The sequence below is a fragment of the Trichosurus vulpecula genome, chromosome 1, assembly GCF_011100635.1.
Source record: "Trichosurus vulpecula isolate mTriVul1 chromosome 1, mTriVul1.pri, whole genome shotgun sequence".
NCBI classification, from domain to species: Eukaryota; Metazoa; Chordata; class Mammalia; order Diprotodontia; family Phalangeridae; genus Trichosurus; species Trichosurus vulpecula.
In genome coordinates this window covers 75,737,819-75,759,941 of record NC_050573.1, presented here as the reverse complement: position 1 = coordinate 75,759,941, position 22,123 = coordinate 75,737,819, and the positions used below count along the sequence as shown (strand labels likewise).

The window sequence follows — 22,123 nt, the reverse complement described above, 5'->3', positions numbered from 1 at the left end:
AGAGTTGCGGCTCTAAATCTATCACACGGCGCTCTCCTGGGGCCATTTTGTGACAACATGACGCCACCCCAAGCAATGACGTCACCATACAAGAAGCCTCTAGCGCGCAAACTCCGAGGGAGAAGGGGCGGGGGGAGAAGGTGTGCTGCCTGCGAGACCGGGATGAGGTGCTTCCTCAGCACGCATGACCGGGAGAGAAAATTCTTTTTTTTTTCCGTTCATCGACCCCTGTCACGTGATCGGGGTCGCCGCGCTCGCGCCTCTCCCTCCTTCGTCTTGTCATGAGGCGCGCATGACCGGGAAGCAGTTCCCGGCGTGGTTCAGGGCGCTAAGATGGCGGCGGCGTGAGTTGCATGTTCCCGTGTGTCTACTGTCCCGGGGCCGCCGCGTCGGACGGAGCGAGGGACGGACCGGACGGACGGAAGCTGCCGCTGCCGCCGCCCGCCCGGCCCAGCCATGGCTGTCACCGTCACCTTGAAGACGCTGCAGCAACAGACGTTTAAGATCCGCATGGAGCCGGGGGAGACGGTGAGGCCGGGGCTGGGGACGGAGGCCGGAACGGGACAGCACAAGTCCGGCTCGCCTTCGCCCTTCTCCCCGCGGGGCGGGCCAGATGCAGCCCCTTCCCACCCCCTCCCCCTCACTCTCATTCCAGGTCTCTCCACCCCGTTCTCTCCCCCCTTCCCCCTCTCCCCGGTCCGTGCTCCCAAAGCCCCCCTTCCCCCGTTACCACCACACTGTCTCCTTTCTCTCCTTCAGCGGTCAGCGACTTCCCTCCACCTCCCTGTCTATTTGGGGTGGGGGTGGGGAGCCACCCCCCGAGCGGCTTTTGAGGCCGAGGGAGGTTTCTGGCAGAGCTGTGGTCCGGAATGGGGGAGGCCCTGGTAGTCCGGGGCGGTGAAGATACAGATGTTGACGATGGCGACGGTGGTAATTTACATTTTGATGGTGATCCATAGCTTCCCCACCCAACACCCTGCCAAGTGGGTGGTGGGGGGAGAGCCGAGGCTGACACAGGTGGACAAAGAATCCCCGGTAGCCCTGCGTGTCCTGGGCACTTGCTTCGGCCGTAGCGCTGACCCTGGGCTGAGGCAGGGAAGGGATCACCTCCTTTGACAGACCCTGTTGAACGAGATGGACTCTAAGGTCCCTTCCACATCCCCTGATCTCTAAATCCTCTGCTTTATGAAAGATAAGGAAATTGAAGCCCGGGAAAAAAAAAAAGGGACCTTCTTAGATTCACACCGTGAGTGAGAGCTGGGATGAGAAATCAGAGCTTGCGACTCGTTGCCTGGCTACTTTCCATGTTGGCATCTGTTCCCCTTTCCCCCTGTGGTCCCCATCTATAAGGTTCTACCCTTCCCTCTACTCCCTGATCTCCTGGCTCTCACTGTGTAACCCTTAGGCACATACTTTGTTTTGAGCCTCAGTTTCCTTATCTATAAAAGAAGGGGGTTGGATTCTTTTTCTAAGTGTCTTTCCTGGCCCAAATTCAATTATTTCCTTCTCAGGTAAAGGTGCTCAAGGAGAAGATTGAGGCAGAGAAGGGTCGTGATGCTTTCCCTGTGTCTGGACAGAAGCTTATCTATGCAGGAAAGATCCTCAGTGACGATGTCCCTATCAGAGACTATAAGATTGATGAGAAAAACTTTGTGGTCGTCATGGTGACGAAGGCAAGGACACGTAGGATCCTGGGGTAGCGGGAAGGAGACTAGAAGACGTTCCAAATGTGGGGTGTCACCAACTGTGTCCTAGATAGATTAGGCCTGGTCAGGGTGGGGTCTGGTCCCCCAGCTGTGTTGGGGCTGATAAAAACAAGGATCTGACGTATTTTCTCTTTGGCCCTCCCAGGCCAAAGCTGGGCTTGCCACTTCGGCGCCTCCGGAGCCCTCTGCCCCTGCTGCTGCCGCCAACACCTCGGAGCCCTCCACACCTGCCCCACCAGCTCCCGCCATTGTTGCCATGCCCCTACCCCCGCCAGCCTCCAGTGAGGAGAAGAAGCCCACAGAAGAGTCAGCTGCTGCGACACCTCCAGAGGCTGGGCCTGGGTAAGGGCTTCCCAGGGTGGGGTTGTGGGACTCTTAAGCTCTGGGCTACTCATGCTTTCCCAGGATCTCTGTATTGGAAAGAGACCTCAGAGGGCAGCATTTCCAATTCCTTCATTTAAAAACAAGGCAACCAAGGCTTAAAGGGGTTAAATGACTGGTTCTTTCTGTGTCATTCCTGGTCACTTTGTCATACAGCCTCTGCTTTAAGGTTTCCAATAATAGAGAACTAAATCCTGAGGTAGCCCATTTCAAGTTTTTCCTAAAATTGAGTCAAAATCTGCCTGTCTGCAACTTGTACCCGTTCCACTCAGTGCACAGGCTCGGCGGCTGAGGATCTGGGTTCAAGTCCCAAGGGTGACACTTTATGTTGTGTGAACTTGCACATGTTACTTAACATTCCCTGGGGCTCGGTTTCCTCATCTGTAAAATGAGTGTGTTAACTAGATGGCTTCCAAAGTCCCTTTCAGCTCGTATGATCCAAGTTTTACCCTTCGGAGCCCAGCAGAACGAATCTCATCCAAGTCTCACATATACGAGACTGCTCCCATGCTTCCCTGAGTTTGTTGTCTTCTGTCCCCCTTCCCAGAAAGACCCAGGGGCCCTAGGATGGTGGAGAGATTGAAGGCGAGAGGGAGGTGAGCAGCCTTGTGAGGAACCCGAATCAGAGGGCACAGAGTCTGAATGTTGGGACAGGACCTCAGAGGCCATCTGAGTCCAGCCGGTTCCCAATCAAGAGTCCTTTCCAACAACACCTCCGACCCATGGTAGCCTGGCTTCTCCTGAAGACTCCCAGTGAAGGGGAGCTCACCGCCTCCCAAAGCAGCCTCATGCTGCCCTGGGACAGCTCTCCTTGATAGGAAGTTTTTTCTTACATTAAGCCTCAATCTGCTTCTTAGCAATTTCTCGTTGCTCTTATGTCCGTCCTTAGATCAAGCAGAAGTAGTCCTCCATGGGACAACCTCTTTTCTACCCCAAACTTGCTCAGTTCCTTCAGCTGAGCCTCACAGTCCATTCTCCCATCCTCTCACTGACCTGCTCGCCTCTCAAGTGGTTTGATCAGGGCGGAATAGAGCAGAACTTTAGCCTTCCTTCTTTAAACGGCATGACTCTCTTAGCAGCCTTTCCTTTTTTGGCCGCTTTGTCACATGGCAGAATTCTGTTGAGTTTGTAGTCTGTGACGACTTCCAGATTATCACCATGGGCACTGTGCTGTCTAAGCAGCTGAAGTTTTGAACCCAAGTATACAATTTAACATCAATCCCTATTAAACTTGACCTTATTCAATTTGGTCCTCGATTCTAGCCAAGCTCTTTTTAGATTCTGACTCTATTATCCAGCCTTTTAGCTCACTCTCTCCCGACTTGGCATCTTCCACAAATTTGACAAGCTTGCATTCGGTGGTTTCATCCAAGTCATTGATAAAAATGTTTCTGTCAACTCTACAGCTCTCTTCCCTCTTCAGGGAGCAGCGGGCAGGAGGAGGACGCAGCCTCTACACTAGGTGGGTGGCTGGGTGGTGGGGCACCAGAGAGGGCCCTGGGGCAGGGGGATGGGTAAAAGGAGGAAAGGCTCCTGGCTGAGGGAAGTGGGCTGGAGGCAGGCCTGGTCACCCCAGAGCCTTCCTTCTCTGTCCCTCCCTTCAGTGACAGGCTCCGAGTATGAGACAATGCTGACAGAAATCATGTCCATGGGCTATGAACGTGAGCGGGTGGTGGCTGCTCTGAGGGCCAGTTACAACAACCCCCATCGGGCTGTGGAGTACTTGCTGACGGTGAGCTGGCTCCCTCATCTTCCCTGGGAATAGAGGAGGGGGAGCTTCAACTTGATTTGGAAAAGCAAGCAGCCCTGGCTTGTGGAAAGAGCACTGGGTTTGATTCCTACCCTGCTAATCTTTGCCTGCCTATATGACCTTGACACTGATTTTCTCTATTTGTGGCATGAAGAGTTTCTAAGGTTTTTTTCAGATCCAGTTTGGGAATAATGGATCTTTCCTGGGTTTCCCTTTTCCCCAACATCCCCCTCTCAAAAAAGGAGGGGAGGGAATTATTGTGAAAATTAATGTTTAGGCTGTGCTTTCTTGGGCCAGCTCCTTGATATCTTGTTATGTGCATAATCCTTTTCCTCTGCCCCCTATCTGGCAGAGGGCTGGGTACATGGGAAAGAGGGGCCAGCTCATGCCAATAGGGTAGAATGGACATCTTAGATCCCCTTTGACCCTACAGGGGATCCCAGGGAGTCCAGAGCCTGAGAGTGGCCCTGTACAGGAGAGCCAAGCCCCTGAGCAGCCTGCCCCAGAGGGAGGTAAGTAGTGGGCACCAGGCCAGGAAGGAGAAGCCTCTCTGCCCAGCTCTAAAGGGACTTCTTTCCCTATCTACCTTGACAGGTGAGAACCCCCTGGAATTCCTCCGTGACCAGCCTCAGTTCCAGAACATGCGACAAGTGATTCAGCAGAACCCAGCCTTGTTGCCAGCCCTGCTACAGCAACTAGGCCAAGAGAACCCCCAATTACTGCAGGTAGGTAGAGGGTCTTTGGTTTGGGCTGGGCTTCTTGACTGCCATTGAGGGCAAGCTGGTGACCCTATTGGTGACCTGGCTTCCTCCACTTTGGTCCTCAGCAAATCAGCAGGCACCAGGAACAGTTCATCCAGATGTTGAATGAGCCCACAGGGGAGCTGGCAGACATGTCGGATGTGGAGGGGGAGGTTGGGGCCATTGGTGAGGAATCCCCTCAGATGAACTACATCCAGGTCACGCCACAGGAAAAAGAAGCCATAGAGAGGGTAAGGGACCAGCAAGGGTGGGAGCTGGGGCATGAGAGCTGGCTTTCATGCTGCTCAGAGCAGGGCTTTGGAGTGAAGACCTGGGCATGAAGCCTTGCTCCATTACTTACTCGCTGGGTGGCTTACAGGCAAGTCATAGTGCCTTTCTGGGCCTGTGTGGGATTGGAATGGACGATACTCCCTTCCAGTTGTAACTTGTATGATCCTTGTGACTTCTGCTCCTCATTCTCATCCCTCTTTTGGTCCATCTCCTGCAGTTGAAGGCCCTGGGGTTTCCTGAGAGCCTGGTAATCCAGGCCTACTTCGCTTGTGAGAAGAATGAGAACCTGGCAGCGAATTTTCTCCTGAGTCAGAACTTTGATGATGAGTGATACAGGGAGAGAGGGAGGGAAACTGAGCTCACCCCCACCCTTACCCCCCTACTGCCGGCAAAAAAAGTTTTATAGAAGAAAACAAATATATATATATATACACACATATACATATATATATATATATTCATGTTTATTTAAGTGGAAAAAAACACAAAAAGACTACCCGAGTGCCCTTTTTAACTCCCCTTTCCCCCAGGAAGTTGGGGCCACACACAGCTGTAATAAGCTGTCCTCCCTGACCCAGCATTCTCCCCATTTCTGAGTGTGCACGTGTGCATGTGTGTGAGAGAAAGTGTGTGTGTATGAGCTGGAGCTGGCGCCCTGGCCAGGGGATTTGGAGACAGATGGGCCCCTCCTGGCCTGTGGCCCAGCTTGCTGCTGAGACAGATGGAGCCTTGGCCCCAGCTCCCAGCAAGCAGGTCTCTCCTCCCTCCCTCCCCCTGAAACTGCTGATGTCCCCACCCCCTCCTAGGGGGAGTCTGAGGTGGCCCAGCTCCACCTCTTCTGCCCCCTTTCTGACTTGGGGTAGGGCTGGGTGGGAGGAACCTGATCTTCCCTTGGAATGAAACTGTCCAAATTCTTCCATCTGGCTTTTTTTTTTGAGGAAAGTCAGATGAAGGATAGCTAGGGCTAATTGCTTATCACCAGCCTGAGTGCTGGGGAAAGAAAAGGGGGTGTTGGGGTTAGAGCAAAAAACTTCTAAGTAGGCACCTGAGGGCATCAAAGTACCTCTGCTCCTTCCGGTAGTCTGGTGAAGAGCAAGTTGCTGTTTGAATCCCTCTTGCTTTGCTCTGCAAAGAGCTGCATTATAATGGGGCTGGAGGGGCAGGAGCATTCTGGGTAGGGTGTTCGCTAGAGAGAATGTCTGGGCAGAAACTAACCCCAGAGCCAGGCTGTCCTGACTCCTTCCCTCTTGCCTTCTTCACCCTGCCCTCCCCCCAGAAATGTGTCTCTGATAAAGGTTTTGAAGTGAATAAAAGTTTTAGAAACAAGCTAGGGGCAGCCGGTTTAGTTCCTGTGTTCTGTCCTGGGAAGGTGCGTAGTAACCAGGCCCTGTTCACTAAGATGTGGATGGGATGAGGGCTAAACAGACAGGCTCCTGAGCCATGGGGAAGCATAGACACTTTTTCTCATTCCGGCCCGGGAAGGATGGGCTACCCTTCACCAGGGTAAACCGGCCTTTCACTTGCCCCAGCTGCTCAGGCTTGGCCTTCCTCAGAATCAGCTGCTTTGGTGAGCTTTGCAGAGCCAAACCCTGTGATGCTCTGGCCCTGGAGGGAGCCCTTCCCCTTCCCCTCCCCCCCAAGCTAGGAGAGACACTGGATGGGTGAAGCCCTCCCTCCAACACACATACTGCTGTCTGTTTTGGCTACTTTCCCCCTTGGTAATTGGCTAATTACCGGAGATTAATGTTGGTAAACAGAAGCCTTCTCCCCCTCCACCATCTGCTCCTCCATTATTTCCCCATCGTCTCCCCCTGCCCCTTCCCCCAGTGGTTGGCAAAGCTGAGAGCCCCCTGCGTGGGCAGGAAGCCAGCAGCTGAGAAACTGGGGGTGGGGTGAGATGGAACCGGGGGATTCCCCTTCCTGTAGACAGTGACCCCAGGTACTGGCAGGAACCAAGCCTTCCTACCCACAGGCTTAGAGCTGGAAGGGACTTTAGAGATCATGTAGTTCAACCCCTCATTTTACAGGTGAAGAGAGGAAGGGGCTTGTTCGAGACACAAGATTCAAAATGACTCCAAACACAATGTTCCTTCAACTCCATCCTAGGCAGGGTATTTCCAGCTCCTGGAGCAGAGGAAAAGAAGTCTGCACAGACACAGCTACTGGGCACTAAGCTTTATTGGAGGGGTTTTCAGCATGCTTGCTGCCTGGGCTTCCCTGCTCCAGGTCACCATGCTCCTCCAGGCTGGGGCTCACAGGGCTCTTGGTGGCTCCCGCAGCTGTCTGCAGGGCGGCCATTCTTGCCACCTCTTTCTGCTGCTTCTTTTGCTGCTTGAGACGCTTCCGGTCCTGCTTCTCCAGCTCCTGCAGCAGCTCCTGGAAGCGGGAGCTTCTTGGGTCCACATCGTAGCCGAGCTTCTCCTGCGCCTCCGCCTGGAGCCGAGCCTTCCGGGCCTTCTCTGCCTGGGCCTTCTCCCAGCGTTCCCGTTGTTGCTGCCTCCAAGCCATGATCATTTGTGGCATCTGGGCCATTTTGGACTCAATGAGCTGCTCCCTGGAGGGCAGGGAAGTAGGGTGAGTGGGGACCCACAAAGCCACTTCAGGGCTCCAGACCTGTTTGCTTTTGTGGATCGCTCGGATTGGCCCTGCTTGGTAAATCCCTGCTTTTCAGAACACTAAGGGTCCTGTAAGGCCCAAGTTATTAATAATAGCTCTCGTTGCTCTGGTGTTTTATGACTTAGAAATCACTTTCCCCAGTGCTGTAAAGGGGATATGCTCCCTACTTCACGGCTGAGGAAACAGGCTTGGGGGGGCCACGCAGCTCATGTCAGAACTCAGATTCAAACCCACATTTTCACTGCAAAGAAGCATAGGTATGGTGCTGGGAAAGACCCACAGTGGTCCCCTAGGACAGCCCCTTCATTTCAGGAAATAGGAACTGAGGCCCAAAGGAGTTAAGTGATTTGCCCAAGGTCCTGTAGGGAAGTGGCAGAGATAGATTTGAGCCCAGATCCTCTGACTCTACATCCACTGGTCTGTATACCATTTCCCCCATGAAGCTTCCCAGGGCCACCTGGACTCTCCCCATATCAGTTAACACAGGGATGGCCATTTAATTTATTCAGTGAATGTTTCCCGTGGGTACTGCCTTGGGCCTGTCCTGCCAAGAGGATGACAAGAAGAGGCCTTTGGCTGTGCGCTCCTCCTATCTCCTATCACCCAGGTGCTTCTGCCATCTTGTCCTTTACTCATCTATCACTGCCGGCCCTCTACCTGCTCAAGCCCTCCCATCCTATCCCACCTCTTCCAGTAACTGCCCTCTGTCATCCCTACTTTGTCACTTAGCTTCTGTCTCTACTGCCTCCAAACATGCCCATGTTTCCCCCATCCTCAAAATCCCTCATCTGATCCTTCTATACCTGATAACTATCATCCTATATCTCTTCTGACCTTTGTGGCCAAACGCCTTGGGAAAGGTTGTGCATAGTAAGTGCTTCTACCTGCTCTCACTGTCTTCTTAGTTCTAACTTCTGACCCTATCATTCCATTAAAACTGCTCTCACCAAAATTAATTATGATCTTAACTGCCAAATCCAACGAGCCTTAATCTTCATTTGCCCGAACCTCACTGCAGCCTGGCATTGTTGATCGCCCTCTTCTCCAGGTTCTCCTCCCTACCCACCTGACCTCTTTTCTGTCCCCTTTGCTGGATCCTCCTCCAAGTCAAGTGCACTAACCCTGGTTTCCACAGGGCTTTGTCCTGGGCCCTCCTTCTTCTCCCTCTATACTACCTCGCTTGCTGATCTCTTCAGCTGGATTTAATTATCCTCTCTACCATGATGATTCTCAAATCTACCTATCCAGCAGCAACCTCTCTGCTGACCTCCAATCTCACATTTTCAAACTACCTTTCAGATATATCTAACTAAATGTCTGCCAGACATCTTAAACTCAACATGTCCAAAACAGAATTCATCTTTCCCTTAAGTCTTCCCCCACCTCGTAACTTCCCTATTACTGTAGAGGGTGCCATCAGTATCCCAGGCTCATAACCTAGGTATCATTTTCTTTTCCTCACTATTTCTCACCCCCTCCCCAACATCCAATCTGTTGCCAAAGCCTATTTTATCTCTGCAACATTTCTTGAATACGCCCCCTTCTCTCTTCTGACACTGCTGCCAGCCTGGTATAGGTCCTCACCACTTCATGTCTGGACCACTACAATAACTGCTAGTGGGTCGTCCTGCCTCTCCCCATTCCAAAGTATGCTGTATTCAGGAAGGAAAGTGATCCTTGCAAAGCTTGGCTCTGATCACGTCACACACTCCCTATCGCCTCCAGGATCAAATACAAACCCCTCTGCTCTGTTTGGCATTCAAAGCCCTTCATGATCTAGCCTCCCCTTACCCTTCCAGTCTTTTTATACTTCAGTTCCCAATACACTCTTTGATTTCAACACTGGCCTCTTGGCTGTTGCCAAGACTCTTCATCTCTCAGCTCAGGGCATTTCTGTGGCTTGGGCCCCATACCTGGAACACTCCCCCTCCTCATTTGCTCCTACTGGCTTCCTTTGAGTCCCAATTAAAATCCCATCTTCTATAGGAAACCTTCCCAATCCCTCTTAATTCTGGTAACTTCCCTCTGTTGATAATCATCCTGCATACTGCTTGTTTGCACATATCTGTTTGCCCATCGTCTCCCCCATCAGACTGGGAGCTCCTTGAGGTAGGGACTGTCTTTTGCTTTTCTTTGCATCCCCAGCTCTTAGCCCAGGGCTTAAAAATGTTTACTGACTGACTGACAAGGGAAAGCGACACTGAGTTCCAAGCCCCAGCTCCGTTTCTCGATTTCTACAGTGACCTCCAAGATCCATCTAGCTCTTGGTTTGAGTTAACAGTCTGCCGGAGCTGGAAGGGATTTTAATTATTAGAGGTCATCTCATCCTTCATTTGACAGATAAGAAGAGAGGAACGAGGAACATTTGCTGTTCAATTGTCTCAGTTGTGTCTGACTCTCTGTGACCCCAACTGGGGTTTTCTTGGCGATGATACTGGAGTGGTTGGTCACTTTCTTCTCCAGCTCATCTTACAGATAAGGAAATAAAGGCAAACAAGGTTAAATGGCTTGCCGAGGGTCACACAGCTAATAAGTGTCTGAGGCCAAATTTGAACTCAAGTCTTCCTGACTCCACTGTGCCACCTAGTGCCTGCAATTACACACTGCATTATGGTGAACAGGGGTTGCAAAACTAAATCATGGAAGCTTTGCTTTCTAGGGAGAGAACAGAAAGTGGACAAAGACAAGGAAAAAGAGAGAGACAATACTTAAAATGGGGGATCCAATAAGGCTGCCCAGGGAAGTTACCTGACCAGGGCTCTGAAGAAATATTCCACTGCTAGAATATTTCTTCCCCATACCTACCAAGGAAAGTCAAGGCTTTCCACTGTGGCACAACTCTTCAGGCCGCCTCTCATGTTCCTCATCTGTGTGCCAGCTAAACTAGTGCAGTTTCTGCCTCCAGAACATCGCTACACCTCCCTATCTATGTCTTTGCTCGTCATTCTGCTCCCTAGGCACTCCCTTCCTCTCCTGGACTGTTTATTCTGACCTGTTCTTTGAAACAAACAAGAAACACAACAGAAACAAAATGTCCAAAAAGGCAAAGAGACTCAATGGGTATCCTTCCACACAAGCTAGCAACCGATGAACCTGTGATCCGAACCCACGTCTGCTGCCTCCAGATCCAGTGTTCAAGCTATCTCATTCTGCAGAACAGTTCAACGATGAACAGCATTTACACAGCGCTCACGTGTGCGGGCCTCTGTGCTAAGAGCTTGACAATTCACTCATCTGACTCTTACAACACTCCTGGGGGGCAGGTGCTATTATTTTCACCCCCATTCTACAGATGAGGAAACTGAGGTGAAGTGACTTGGCCAGGGTCACAAAACTACGAGTGTCTGAGGCTGGATTTGAACGGACTCCAGGCTCCACACTATCCACCAAACCACCTAGCTGCCCTGGAGAACTGTGTCCTTTCCCTTCTCTGGGCGTTGGTTTTCCTTCCTCTGAAAAATAAGGTGAATAAATGAAAATACCTCTGGGGGCTTTTCCTGCTCTAAATCTTAAAAAGACATTTTTTTGTACTTCACAGCTGGCCTCCTTGGGACTACTACCCAGGCATCCCAGCTCCTTCCACCGGGGTAGGCTTCCTGATACAGGGAATCAAGATCTCCGGGTCCCAGACTTCTAGGTGCTGTAGTACACCAGGGACACAAGGGGTCTGGAGATTGCTTATCTGATCCAGATATAGAAACAGAGGCCACAAAGCTGTGCATAAGGATCCCTGGTTTAGAAAACCTTTTACACATTAATCACTTATGTTTTACTGTACCTTGTTAAATACTTCCCCAATTACATTTTAATGTTTGACACCTCTGGATCTCTGGATTGGACTTGAATCTGATGCAACTCCTTACTTTACAGATGAGCCATTTTGCACAGTGGAGGGGGAAGGGCATTGGATTTGTAAGCAGAAGCCCTGGGTTCTAGTCTTGGCTTTGCCACTCACTAGTTGTATGGCTAGTGGGTCGTGACCCTACCCTCATTGTAAAACGAGGAGGCTGGCCTGCTCTCTGTAGTTTCTGAGGTCCCTTTAGACTCTAAAGGTGGGACTGTGAGGTCCAGAGGGAGGTAAGGCCTTGGCCAAAGTACCAGAAGAGCCCACGCTACGGAACAGCAAGAGCCTAAGCCACCGGCAGCCCCGGCCGCTTCTTTCGACAGACGCGGAAGCAGGCCTGGGGGAGGAAGGGGCCTGTCCCCCCCCGCCCCGCCCACGGGGACCCCCTCCCCCCACCCCGGCAGCCCCGTGCGCGCGCCCACCTCTCCCGGCGCTCTCGCTCCTGGGCCTCGGCGCGGGCCCGCAGCGCCTCCTGCATGGCGCTCAGGCTCGGCTGCCACTCGCGCTCCTCGGCCTCCAGCTCCCGGAGCTGCGGGGCCGTGGGCCACAGTGAGCCCGGGGCCACCCCGGACGCGGCCCCGAACCGCCCGAACTGCTTGGCGGCGAAGCGGGGGTGCAGCTGCCAGCGCGGGGTCAGTGGGTCCGCCGGGTCCGGGGTGAAGGGCTTGGGCGGGCAGAGCGGGGGCGGCCGGGCCCGGTAGGCGCGGGAGGCCGGGGCCCCGGGGGGAGCCCGCAGCGCCCACGCGCCGCACGCCCGCAACACGGGCGCCGCCATCTTGGCCGCCGGCAGGGGTCCTAGCCGACCGGTTCCGGGGTGTCTGTGGCGCTGCCTGCGTCAGAGCGCGAGCAGCCGGGAGGGGAGGGACTGGGAGGGGCGTGGCGAGCTCGCCTTTGTTGATTGGCCGGAGGCTCTGACTGCGTCTGATTGCTTATCCGGGACCTCGTCCCCTTCCCCGGCCCACGTTCTTCCTTCCCTGTCCTCACGTGTTCCCAGAGCATGTGCGCGATTCCGAGAGAGTGCAAGCTCCTGGAAGGCAAGCCGTTTTACGAAAACGAAACATTTGTATGCCCAGCGCAGAGCATGGCTGCACAGTAGGTGTTTAATAAATGCGGCTTGAATTAAGCGGAGCTGGTAAACCCATGATAAAGCATTACTCACTATCTGTTGACCCTGATGGTGCAGCCTTGACTATCAGTTTAGTTTAGTGGAAAGAGCTCTGGGGTTTTAGTGCCAGGGGTCCTGGGACCTTTTGACTCTGCAATTTACCACTGACTTCTTGGACGAGTCACTTTCCTTGGGTTGTCTAAAGCTCATCTGGGGAGCAGGATGGGTTGAACCAGATGAAGTCCCTTCCAGCGGTAAATCCTATGACCTTAATAGCACTGTGACCTTGGGTAAGGTTTCTCGGTCTTAGTTTCCCCGTTTGCAAAAGGAGGGGATTGGACTAGAGAGGATCGCTAAGATCTCAGTGTTCCTTTGAGACATTTAATAGTGTAGCAAATATTTATTAAGTCCTTACCTTGTGCCAGTTGCACATACAGCCCTCAGAAAGTTTACGTTCTACTGGAATGTAAGAAACCCCTGAGCATATTGTTATATTTATATGAAGCCTAAAGGTTTATAAAGCAAAGAACTTTTCCACTACAATGAGCATGAATCTCCTGCCTTTAGAGTAAGGGGAGAAAATGCCATTCTGTCTTCACAGGTCTCCTACCAGACCTCCCCCCTCCATTTGGAAGAGGGAAGACACCATTTCATTGAGCAGGACTTCCTCCCTTGGGGAAGAGGAGGAAAGCCCTTGTGTCAAGTCTTCAGCCTTCCAGTTTGCTTTAAGGGGGAGGGGAGTAACACCATTGCTTCAGTTTTCAGTGCAAGCAGCTAGGTGGTTCATATTCAGTGTTAAACACTTACTACCCTGGGCAAGTTGTTTAAAAAAAATCAGTTAGCCTCAGTTTCTTCCTCTGTAAAATGAACACAATAATAATAGCCCCTAAGATAGGCTTATTGTGAGGATAAGTGAGATCATATTGGTAAAGCCCCTGGGACATAGTAGGAGCTTAATAATTGCTTCTTTTCTTCCCACTTGTCTCCTCCTTTGAACTTTTATGTTCTAAGATCTGAACTCCCTAAGGCAAGATGGAGCTCCACCCTGAAGTCAGACTCCTGTGATCACTGAAAACCTATTTGAATTCATTCCTCAATGATTAATAAACTCCCTTTTGGTCATACCTTCTCCATGCCATGGATTCTGAACCCTTGGCTGTCAGAATTCAAACTCCAGGTCCCCACATCATTAACTCCAGCTTCCCTTCCCTCTCCCCTATCTGGACTCCAAAGCTAGCTACCTACTCCTCCTGTGCCCTCTGCAATGCCCACTCCACAAATAACAAACTTGATTTCATCTTAAGTCTTTTCCTTTCCTGCTCCTTCTGTGTTCTGGCTCTGACTGAGACCTGGCCTTCTTTTTCAGCACTGGCTGCATTTTCACTCCTTGTCAAGGTGGAGTACTTGGAAAACTACCCCTTTCCCGTTGACACTCCCAGGTTCTCCCACTCCCACTGGCACTCAGTAACCTCTCCTAGGCAGCGGCCTGGTGTTTAGGAGTCAGAAAGACCTGAGTTCAAATACAGGCTGAGATACTCACCAGCTGTGAGTAACTATCATTTGCGTCAGTTTCCCTCAACCATAAAATGGGGATAGTGATGTTACTACCTTGCAGGACTGTTGTGCCGATCAAATGAAATAATATTTGTAAACATGCTTGGCACATAGTAGGTGCTTAATAAATGCTTGTTTCTTTTCTTCTTTGAGGGCCATTTTATTCATATCTACCAGCCAATCAAAATTCTGTCTACTGGACTTTTGTCTACTGGATGCTCCCCTTCTTTCCTCAATGAGGTCGGTACGTGGGTCACAGTCTTTCTCTCCTTCTCAACTCCTGCCCCCATTCTAGAGGACTTCAACATTTTATGCGGATACTCCCTCAAATACCCCAACCTCCCGGTTCTTGAACTTATTTCACATGACCTCCGGACAAGGCTGGTGATTTTGCACAGCCCTGCCTCACTTAAATCCAATTCACTTGCAAGTCATGGCATCACCTTCTCAATGTCGTGGTCCTCTTTGAGAACAAAGGACAAACAACAATCAGCAATATGTGAATAGTTGTAGCTGCTCCACTGAGGACCCAACTGACCAGTTCTAGTTGAGCAACACAGCTCCCTCCCTCCCTCCCTCCCTTCCTTCCTTCCTTCTTTCTCTCCCCCCCCCCCCCCACGCCACATAGAGAATCATACCATCACCTTTGGGTGCCCTGCCCAAAGCAATATCGATTTTGATTGCTGGAACCTCAGAATATATCCTGGGGTTTATGGGCTAGATTTCTGCTTTAAGAACCATGACTTAAACCCAAATCACTCTGGCTCTCATTGCTTGGCCAACAGAGGGTCCCAAGACTCTCTTGGTCATTGTTTGGGCTCTGATGGCTCAGAGTGAATGTAAGTAGCAATTGTTTCTGTTTTGGCCAGAAATCCTGAGGGTCTTCTCCTCCCAGATTGATTTTTTTTTTTTACCTAGGTAAAAGAGGCCATTCTTTGCCTCATTTTTACCTAGCCCTGATCACTGAATGGGCATTGCCTCAGATAAACTGAGACCTGGGAAAGACCTTAGCTTAAAAAGGCCCAGGTCCCCCACTGCATCCTGGGCCATCTTCAGTCGTTCTGAACTCTGTCTTGCCACTGGACCCAGATGGCTCTAGAGGAGAGAATGAAGCTGGTGACTTTGCACAACCTTCCCTCACTTAAATCCAATTCGCTTGAAAGTCATGATATCACCTTCCTGAAGTCGTGGTCTTTGAGAATGAAGGACAAACAATGGTTTCACGTGACCTAGTCCTTCATCCCACCTCAGCTACACACAAAGATGGTTATACCCATTGATCTTGCTTCCACCCACGAATATACCACTTCCACGTTCATGAATTCTGAAATTCCCTTATTGCAGTCTATCCTTATTCCACCTCTCACTCTTCACTGCGCCTTTTAACCCCAGATCCTGCTCTTCTTCCACACTATGACCTTAAATCCCACCCATCAGTTTTTTTTTTAGGTAACCAGAGACTTGTCCAGGGTCACACTGCTACCAAGTGTCTGAGGCTGTATTTAAACTCAGGCCTTCCTGACTTCAGGGCCAGTGCTCTAACCCCCCTTTCCCTCCCCACTTGATTTTTTACCAGGCCATCATCCTTGTATTAGCTGCTCTCTCTTCCCTTTACCATCTTGCCACCTTAGTGAACCTGTCCTCTTAAGTCCCTTGCCCTCTTAGCATATCATCATTTTGCGCTGACAAACCTTAGGGTTGGATCCCTTTCACCAATCCAGTGCCTTCACTCCTATGTATGTATCACCAAACAAAGCTAGAGGAAGTCACAAAACCAAGCTGACTGGGTCCACTACCAATTTATGTTACATAACCTCAACTGAGTCCTCACTCTGACAAGGCTTTTTTACACCTCTCTAATTAACCTGCTCATTACAGAAGCTCTTTTCATCCCTTCTCAAACATGCTACGGCTCCCCCTCTCCATGCCCTTGAAGCTAAGAATCTTGTCTCATTTATTACTGAAAAAATTAAGGTCATTTACCAAGAGCTCCCTGTTCTGTCACATATCACCCAGACACCTTCTATTAATATCTCTCCCTTCCCTTGTTTCATTTGAAAAGGTGGTTCTTCTCCTTACCAAGGCAAGCTTGTGTAGACACGTGCACAGATATCCCCAGTTCCATCCCTCCTTCTCCAGCAGATTGCCCCCTCCATCATCCCCACCTTCTCATTCACCTTCAATATTGTCTACTGGCTCCGACTGCCTACAAAACATGCCCTCATGCTCAGATACCTTCTCTTGATCCTTCTAGCCCCTCTAACTAGCTCTAGCTTCTACTGATTATTTCCAATTTTGGTAAATAGCTGTCTCCCCAATAGACTGTGAGCTCCTTGAGGGCAGGGACTGTCCATTTCCAGTGCCTGACACAATGTCTGGTATATATTGACTGACAAGTGAAGGCCACAGTGTTTATTAAGACCTACTATGTGCCAGGCACTGAGGCAGATAGCGCAAGGACTATCATCAGCTCAGTTTTCCCATCTTGCCCAGGGTCATAGAGCTAGTTAGGACCAAAACAGTCCTCCTAAGTTCAGGGTTTGTTCTTTTCCTCAGGCTTCAGGATGGACAACACGGGGACTGGATGGTTGCAGGGGGTTCCTTGGGAGGTCAGCATTTGGACCATGGAATGGAGGCAACAATTTCTTTTGGGGAGGGTAGGGAATATCTGAGCCCCTGCTCGTTCCTTAACCATGGAGGTTTCCTGATGTTAGAGCCTGGAGAGTAATTTTTTAGATGGCAACCCCAAGGCCTAGAAAAAGGAAAGGATTTACTCAAATTATAAATCGTTAATAGAGAGAGGGGAGGAGAATGATAGGAGATCTAATGGAAAGAAGGAGGAAAGGAGGTGGGATAGAGGGAGGGAAAGGCAATTGGAGGAGGAGAGGTGAATCTGAGGGAAGGAGGAAGGGAGAGGAGGAATCAGGGGAGGAAGGCTGGAGGGAAAATGGAGGGGGGTGGGCAGTTGGGTGCCTCACTGCCCTGTGATGTGGGGCAAAGTCCTAGGACCCCAGGGAAAAAGAGAGTGAAAATTGAGACAGTGCTACAGTTGGCCCTTTATCTGCCTCTTGGCTGAGGCAGCCAATGATGGACTTGGGAGCCATTTCTGGGAGACCTTCATTCTCCTGCCTTTTCTGTACGGAACCTATCCAAATCTCACAACTAGGCTGGAGAATGGGCAGGGGTGGCCCAAACACTATTCCCCCTAAAAGGGAAATCTTGGGCTTGAGATTTCAACCCCTCTCTGAGTGGGGATTCCCAGACTCCCCAGATGTCTCACAATCTGGAAACCCTGGTCTCTCCAGACCTTGGACTTCCTTACATCTCAGGTCACTTCACATTCAGGTTTCTTTTCTAAATCCCAGGTCTCCCCAAATCTTAGGTCTTGCAGAATCTGGCCTCCAAAGTTTCTGGGCTTCCTTACCTCTCAAGGGGAAAAGAATGAGCAAGTCTGGTCCCAGCTTAGAGGCTGAAGGAGCCAAGGGAGGCCTTGGTGCAATGGTCATTGAAGTCCCACTGGGACTTAATCCTCCTTTCCCTTTGGTCACCATGAACTCAGAGCCAAATTCAGCAGGCAGGCAGCACTACTAGGATTATGCAAACAGTCTCCAGGTGAATAGCTTAGGGCCTGCTCCTACATAAGTTGGTTGTAGAGGCTGGACTATAGAGTCCATAGGTGTAATCTTCCGGATTTTTCTGTCCTAACTCTATTATAGATGTTCTCTTTATATAGAAAAAGGAGAAAACATGTAAAACTTAATTCAGGATGACAGAACTAGGACCACTGGGGAGAATTTAAAGGCAAATTTTAGTTTTTAACCAGAAGCCACCTGAAAATGGAATGTGCCCCAAGAGGGAATGAGCTCCCTGTCAGTGGAAGTCTCAGTCACCGACCCTTAGTCAGTCAATAAACATTTCATTGAAGCTGGGAGGGGCTCTATAGATCCTTTATCTAGTGCAGCTTCCCATTTTACAGGTGAAGGACCTGAGGCTCAAAGGGTGTTCTGATAAAGGACGGGGGACCCTGAGATGAGGGGTTATGGTTGGGATTGCTGAACAGGGTGGGAGGTTGGATTCAACACCTAATCCAGTGCTGAGATTCCACCTTTCTTGGAAGCTTCCCTTGTCCTGAGCCCTTCCAGGACATAGGTCCCAACCTCTAAAGGCTGAGAGGAAGTCTTACAAATCACCAAAGGTCTTAAGACCCCCAGAGATGGGGTCTTACCTTATGAAGAAACCTATTTGCCTTTCAGGCAGCTCTAATGAGAACCCCTCACACAACTGCCCTCTGCCCTTCCTTCCTTCCTTCCTCCCTCTCTTCCTTCCTCCCTCCCTCCCTCCCTCCTTCCCTCTCTCCCTCCCTCCCTTCCTTCCCTCCTTCCTTCCTTCCTTCCTTCCTTCCTTCCTTCCTTCCTTCCTTCCTTCCTTCCTTCCTTCCTTCAATCACCACTTCTTGAGGGCACACAAGGCTTGAAAGAACTTGCAGGGGTAGGGTTGGGGGGCTGTAGCTCCTTGATGTTCACATCCTGGGGGTCTGACTCTGTCCTGAGTGTCTTATACTCCATTAATTTCTATGGATGGATAAAGATATGGGGAGGATTTATGAGAGACAGACGTATGATGGTAGAGTGGGCTATGATCCCTGTGGAAGAAAGAGACCACCAGAGGGCAGCCTTCACCGTTCCTATCTGCACAGCTGGGGGAAATGGGGAAGGCTGGGAGCCTTGGGATAGCTCTGTTCTCACGGCCCCTGGGCTCCTCACCTGAGTGTGAGATGGGGGAGGGGATCCGGTCAAGCCCAGCACCTCAGGATCTCACCCAGCCTTCAGCCTACCTTTGGGACTTTCTGCCTCTGCCTCCCGTCCACTGGTCAGAGTCTTGGCTGGCTTGCCCAGGGTCTCACCAGTAGTGGGAACCTGGCAGAACTCAGGTTTGAACTCGGAACATTGGAGTCCAAATCCAGTACTCTTTGCACTATACCTTACTATCTCCAAGCCTTTCAGGCAGGCCTCCTGTGTCCTACAGCTTTAGACCACACACCTAGATTTGGGTCTGGGAATGTGACCCAAGGAAGAGGCTGAGAAAACTCTGTGGGGAGCAAGGTGTGGGAAATTTGTTCTTCTCCTCTCCTGTGGGACTTCCCATGGAGAGAGGTCTATTTAGAGTGGGTTTCCAGCTCACCCCAGACCCCATACAACAGATGCACATAGACAGCAGGGTCAGTCGCTTTGAACCCTGAGCCCAGGTCCCAGCCCAAGTGATAGCAGCAGAACCCATTGACGGAAGCCCAGAGAGATTGATGATTGGGAAGATGTTCATTAGACAACTCACAGCTTTCCTCAGCCTGATGACGGGGGTTTGGTCCAGCCTACCAACATCCAAGATGTCAGCTCCAATGCTCAGGCCCCTGCCTTCCAAGTTTTCCCAAGGGTCCAGTATTTACTTCCCACCTCCAGGGGTGGCGTCTGGAGATGGACCAGAGACCCTGGTGGAAAATGCCCAGATCTCCCCCTCACCCGGCACCATCTCCCACAGCTGGAAGACCTTTCAGGGCCTGAAAGTAGGAGGAGAATCATGGGAGCTGCTCCATCCTGGCAAGCGGGAGCTTCAAGATGCTTCAGGACTGAGCCCCGAGGTGGGGAGGCCACAGGAAGAGGAAGAGATACCTGCTGTATCCCTTCCCCTCAGTCCCAAGGATGTAGTTCGGGAGACGTGCAAGGCTGTGCCCTTCACCCAGGTAAGCCTTCAGACAGCTAGGCAGCAAGGGGCAGGAGAGTGGAAAGAAGAGACGGCTGGGCCTGGGGTTTGGCCTGATGGCCTCTCCTAACCATGGTCCTTTGCCCTGCTCCTGTGACCTGATGATCTCTGTCTCCATGTGTCTCTGCGTGCCTCTTGATCACCCTCCCCATCTCTCTCTGTCTCTGATTCTTGGTCATTTCTCTTGCCTTATCTCTCTTTCACTGTGTCTCCCTCCCTGGGTATCTGCCTGTCTGGGTGCTTCTGTCTCTGTTCCTGCCCATTAGGTGGTCTCCCGGCCTGGCTGTACTTCCATCCGACTCCAGAACAAGTTTTGCTTTGGCCGCTGCAGCTCCTTCTACATACCCAGCGCAGGCCTCACCAGGCCCCACCTCTGCAACAGCTGCCTGCCCTCCCAACATCGCCGAGTGTCCGTGGTCCTTTGGTGCCAGGGAGTTGGCAAACCCTCCTCCGGAAGGCGGCTGAAGGTGTCCACCTCTCTAGTGGAGGCCTGTCAGTGCCACACACACGTGTGAACAGGAGCACATCAAGAACAAAATGATGCCAACTGGATACTCCCATTAGCAGACATGCTTCCCAGATAGCCTCTCTGGCCTATGTTGACCCTCCTGGGCTTCCTCGTCTCCTCTTCTCCTTACGATGGTCCTCCGCCTGATACAATCCAGACCAGCAGGCCCCATGGTTCTTGGAACCTTGGGCCCAGAGAGTTGATATTTATTGAGATTTAGGTTGCCTGTAAAAACATAAAGGATCTGACTGCTTGGAATTATCCTTGCCTGTGTCTGCTCATTCTCCAACCTGGGCACAATGAGGGAGAAGGGGGAGGCTGGGCTGGGGTGGATGCCAAGCCTTTGGGGAAAATTCCAGGCCTCCATAGGGGTCTTGGGGAGGGGGTATCAGGGTCAAACTGACCTGGAAACCTGGGCTCTGGGCCATGAGATGGTGAGTGGGTAGACAGTGCTCCTTTACCAACCCTCCTTGTATGGGACTCTGGAGGGAGCCGTTGGGGCCTGGAAGCTTGGGTTCTGGGTGAGGGGGAGGTGGGGGGGGAGAAGTGAGGATGTTGCCCTTGAGGCAGTCCCCCCCCCCGTCTGGGACTCTAGGCCACCCCCGCCCACCCATCAGTGTGGGGGAGAAGGTGGAGGGAGCTGGGAGCTGTGCAGGAGCTGGAACAGGGCCCCCAAGCAGATGGCGGACGTCTGGCACAGGCGCGGGGACATGTGGTGACTCTGCCTCCTCACTCCCCTCCCCTGGCGGCCCCGCCTCCTCACCCCCCCCCAGGAGTGGGGGTGGGGGGCTGTTCTCTACCCCCCTTGGCTTTCTCCCTTCCTCAGGAAGGGAGCCTCCCAGGTGAGGGAAGCAGGATGGGGGTGGGGGCAGCACTACCTGAGGAAACAGATGGATAGGCCAGGGCCAGACAGAGGACCTGGGAGCTGCCTGGAGGGGAAGAGGAAAAGGTTCTGTTCCACTTCCAAGAACCCTTAGCCCCCTAACCCTCAGCTTTCTCATCCCCCATCTCTCACTGGTCCACCTTTCACTCACCCCCACCCCAGCCTTTATTACTAGCCTCCCCTCTTTTAGCTTCCCTTGGAGGTGGAGATTTGCAACCTTGCTCTCAGACAAGTAAGGGCTGATGGACTTTGGCATCAACTCCTCCTGGCTTGGTGGGGCTACCCTGAAAGGCCAGGGGGCCAAGCAGCAGGCAGAGGTAGGGTGGGAATAGGGTTTGCTGGAAGCTCACAGTGGTTGGGGGTGGGGAGCCTGGGTCAGTTCCCAGGGTTGATGTGTTGATGGAGGTGGGAGGTTGGGTGTCCAGAAGCTGGACACCGGGAACACTGCCTCCTGATGAACCATAGGCCTAAAGCCAGTGGCCAATCCTCTCCATCTCTTTGGCCCTTAGGCTTCTGGGATTCAGCTGTCCTTGGCCCTCAACCCCTCTTTGCTTCCTGGCTTAATGTAAAGAAAAACTTCCTGACAATCAGAGCTGTCCAAAAACAACTGCCCCAGGAGATAGTGAGGTCTCCAAACAGAGACTGGATGGCCACTTGTTGGGATGCTGCTTAGGTACAGCTTAGAGATTTTTCCAGCTCTGACAGTCTGTGATCCCTGGGGGCTAGGGTCATAGGCCACATTTTCTTCCCATGGCAAGGAGGACCAGGATCCTCAGGATCTCAGCCCATGGCAGGTACGCAGGGGACATCCTTGACCTGCTATCACCTCCCTCCCCTCTGCTCAGCCCATGCCTCTTGTGGGTGACAGGAACTGCCCCCATCCCTGAACTCTGCATGTATGCCCATATGTAGGACAATGGCCTGGTGGCTTCCTCCCAGCTACCTGGGCCGGCACGGCCTACAGTCCCTCCTCCAGAGTTGGGAAGGA

The 22,123-nt window shown here is 51.8% G+C and overlaps 3 protein-coding genes across 3 annotated transcripts; 2 read left to right on the top strand and 1 right to left on the bottom strand.

The window, feature by feature from the left end:
* The first annotated feature begins 252 nt into the window (after positions 1 to 252).
* RAD23A (RAD23 homolog A, nucleotide excision repair protein) lies at positions 253 to 6,194 on the top strand. Its single transcript, XM_036740879.1, has 9 exons — positions 253 to 528; positions 1,512 to 1,673; positions 1,852 to 2,048; positions 3,494 to 3,549; positions 3,692 to 3,819; positions 4,271 to 4,349; positions 4,432 to 4,562; positions 4,664 to 4,828; positions 5,086 to 6,194. The coding sequence occupies exons 1-9, from the start codon at positions 457 to 459 to the stop codon at positions 5,197 to 5,199; spliced, it is 1,104 nt and encodes a 367-aa protein (XP_036596774.1). The 5' UTR covers positions 253 to 456; the 3' UTR covers positions 5,200 to 6,194.
* An 834-nt stretch (positions 6,195 to 7,028) lies between these two features.
* GADD45GIP1 (GADD45G interacting protein 1) lies at positions 7,029 to 12,126 on the bottom strand. The gene is made up of 2 exons (XM_036751661.1): positions 11,751 to 12,126; positions 7,029 to 7,422 (listed from the first exon to the last, which is right to left on the bottom strand). Exons 1-2 carry the CDS (start codon positions 12,101 to 12,103, stop codon positions 7,038 to 7,040), a joined length of 738 nt encoding a protein of 245 aa, XP_036607556.1. The 5' UTR covers positions 12,104 to 12,126; the 3' UTR covers positions 7,029 to 7,037.
* A 7,172-nt stretch (positions 12,127 to 19,298) lies between these two features.
* DAND5 (DAN domain BMP antagonist family member 5) lies at positions 19,299 to 20,259 on the top strand. Its single transcript, XM_036752937.1, has 2 exons — positions 19,299 to 19,724; positions 20,011 to 20,259. Exons 1-2 carry the CDS (start codon positions 19,299 to 19,301, stop codon positions 20,257 to 20,259), a joined length of 675 nt encoding a protein of 224 aa, XP_036608832.1.
* Positions 20,260 to 22,123: the final 1,864 nt, after the last annotated feature.

Coding starts and splice junctions, on each gene's coding strand:
- RAD23A (XM_036740879.1), top strand. CDS start 457: ATGGCTGTCACCGTCACCTTGAAGACGCTGCAGCAACAGACGTTTAAG. Junction 529..1,511: donor GCATGGAGCCGGGGGAGACG/GTGAGGCCGGGG, acceptor TTTCCTTCTCAG/GTAAAGGTGCTCAAGGAGAA. Junction 2,049..3,493: donor CCTCCAGAGGCTGGGCCTGG/GTAAGGGCTTCC, acceptor TCAACTCTACAG/CTCTCTTCCCTCTTCAGGGA.
- GADD45GIP1 (XM_036751661.1), bottom strand. CDS start 12,103: ATGGCGGCGCCCGTGTTGCGGGCGTGCGGCGCGTGGGCGCTGCGGGCT. Junction 7,423..11,750: donor GAGCGAGAGCGCCGGGAGAG/GTGGGCGCGCGC, acceptor CCTGCCCTCCAG/GGAGCAGCTCATTGAGTCCA.
- DAND5 (XM_036752937.1), top strand. CDS start 19,299: ATGTTCATTAGACAACTCACAGCTTTCCTCAGCCTGATGACGGGGGTT. Junction 19,725..20,010: donor AGGCTGTGCCCTTCACCCAG/GTAAGCCTTCAG, acceptor CCTGCCCATTAG/GTGGTCTCCCGGCCTGGCTG.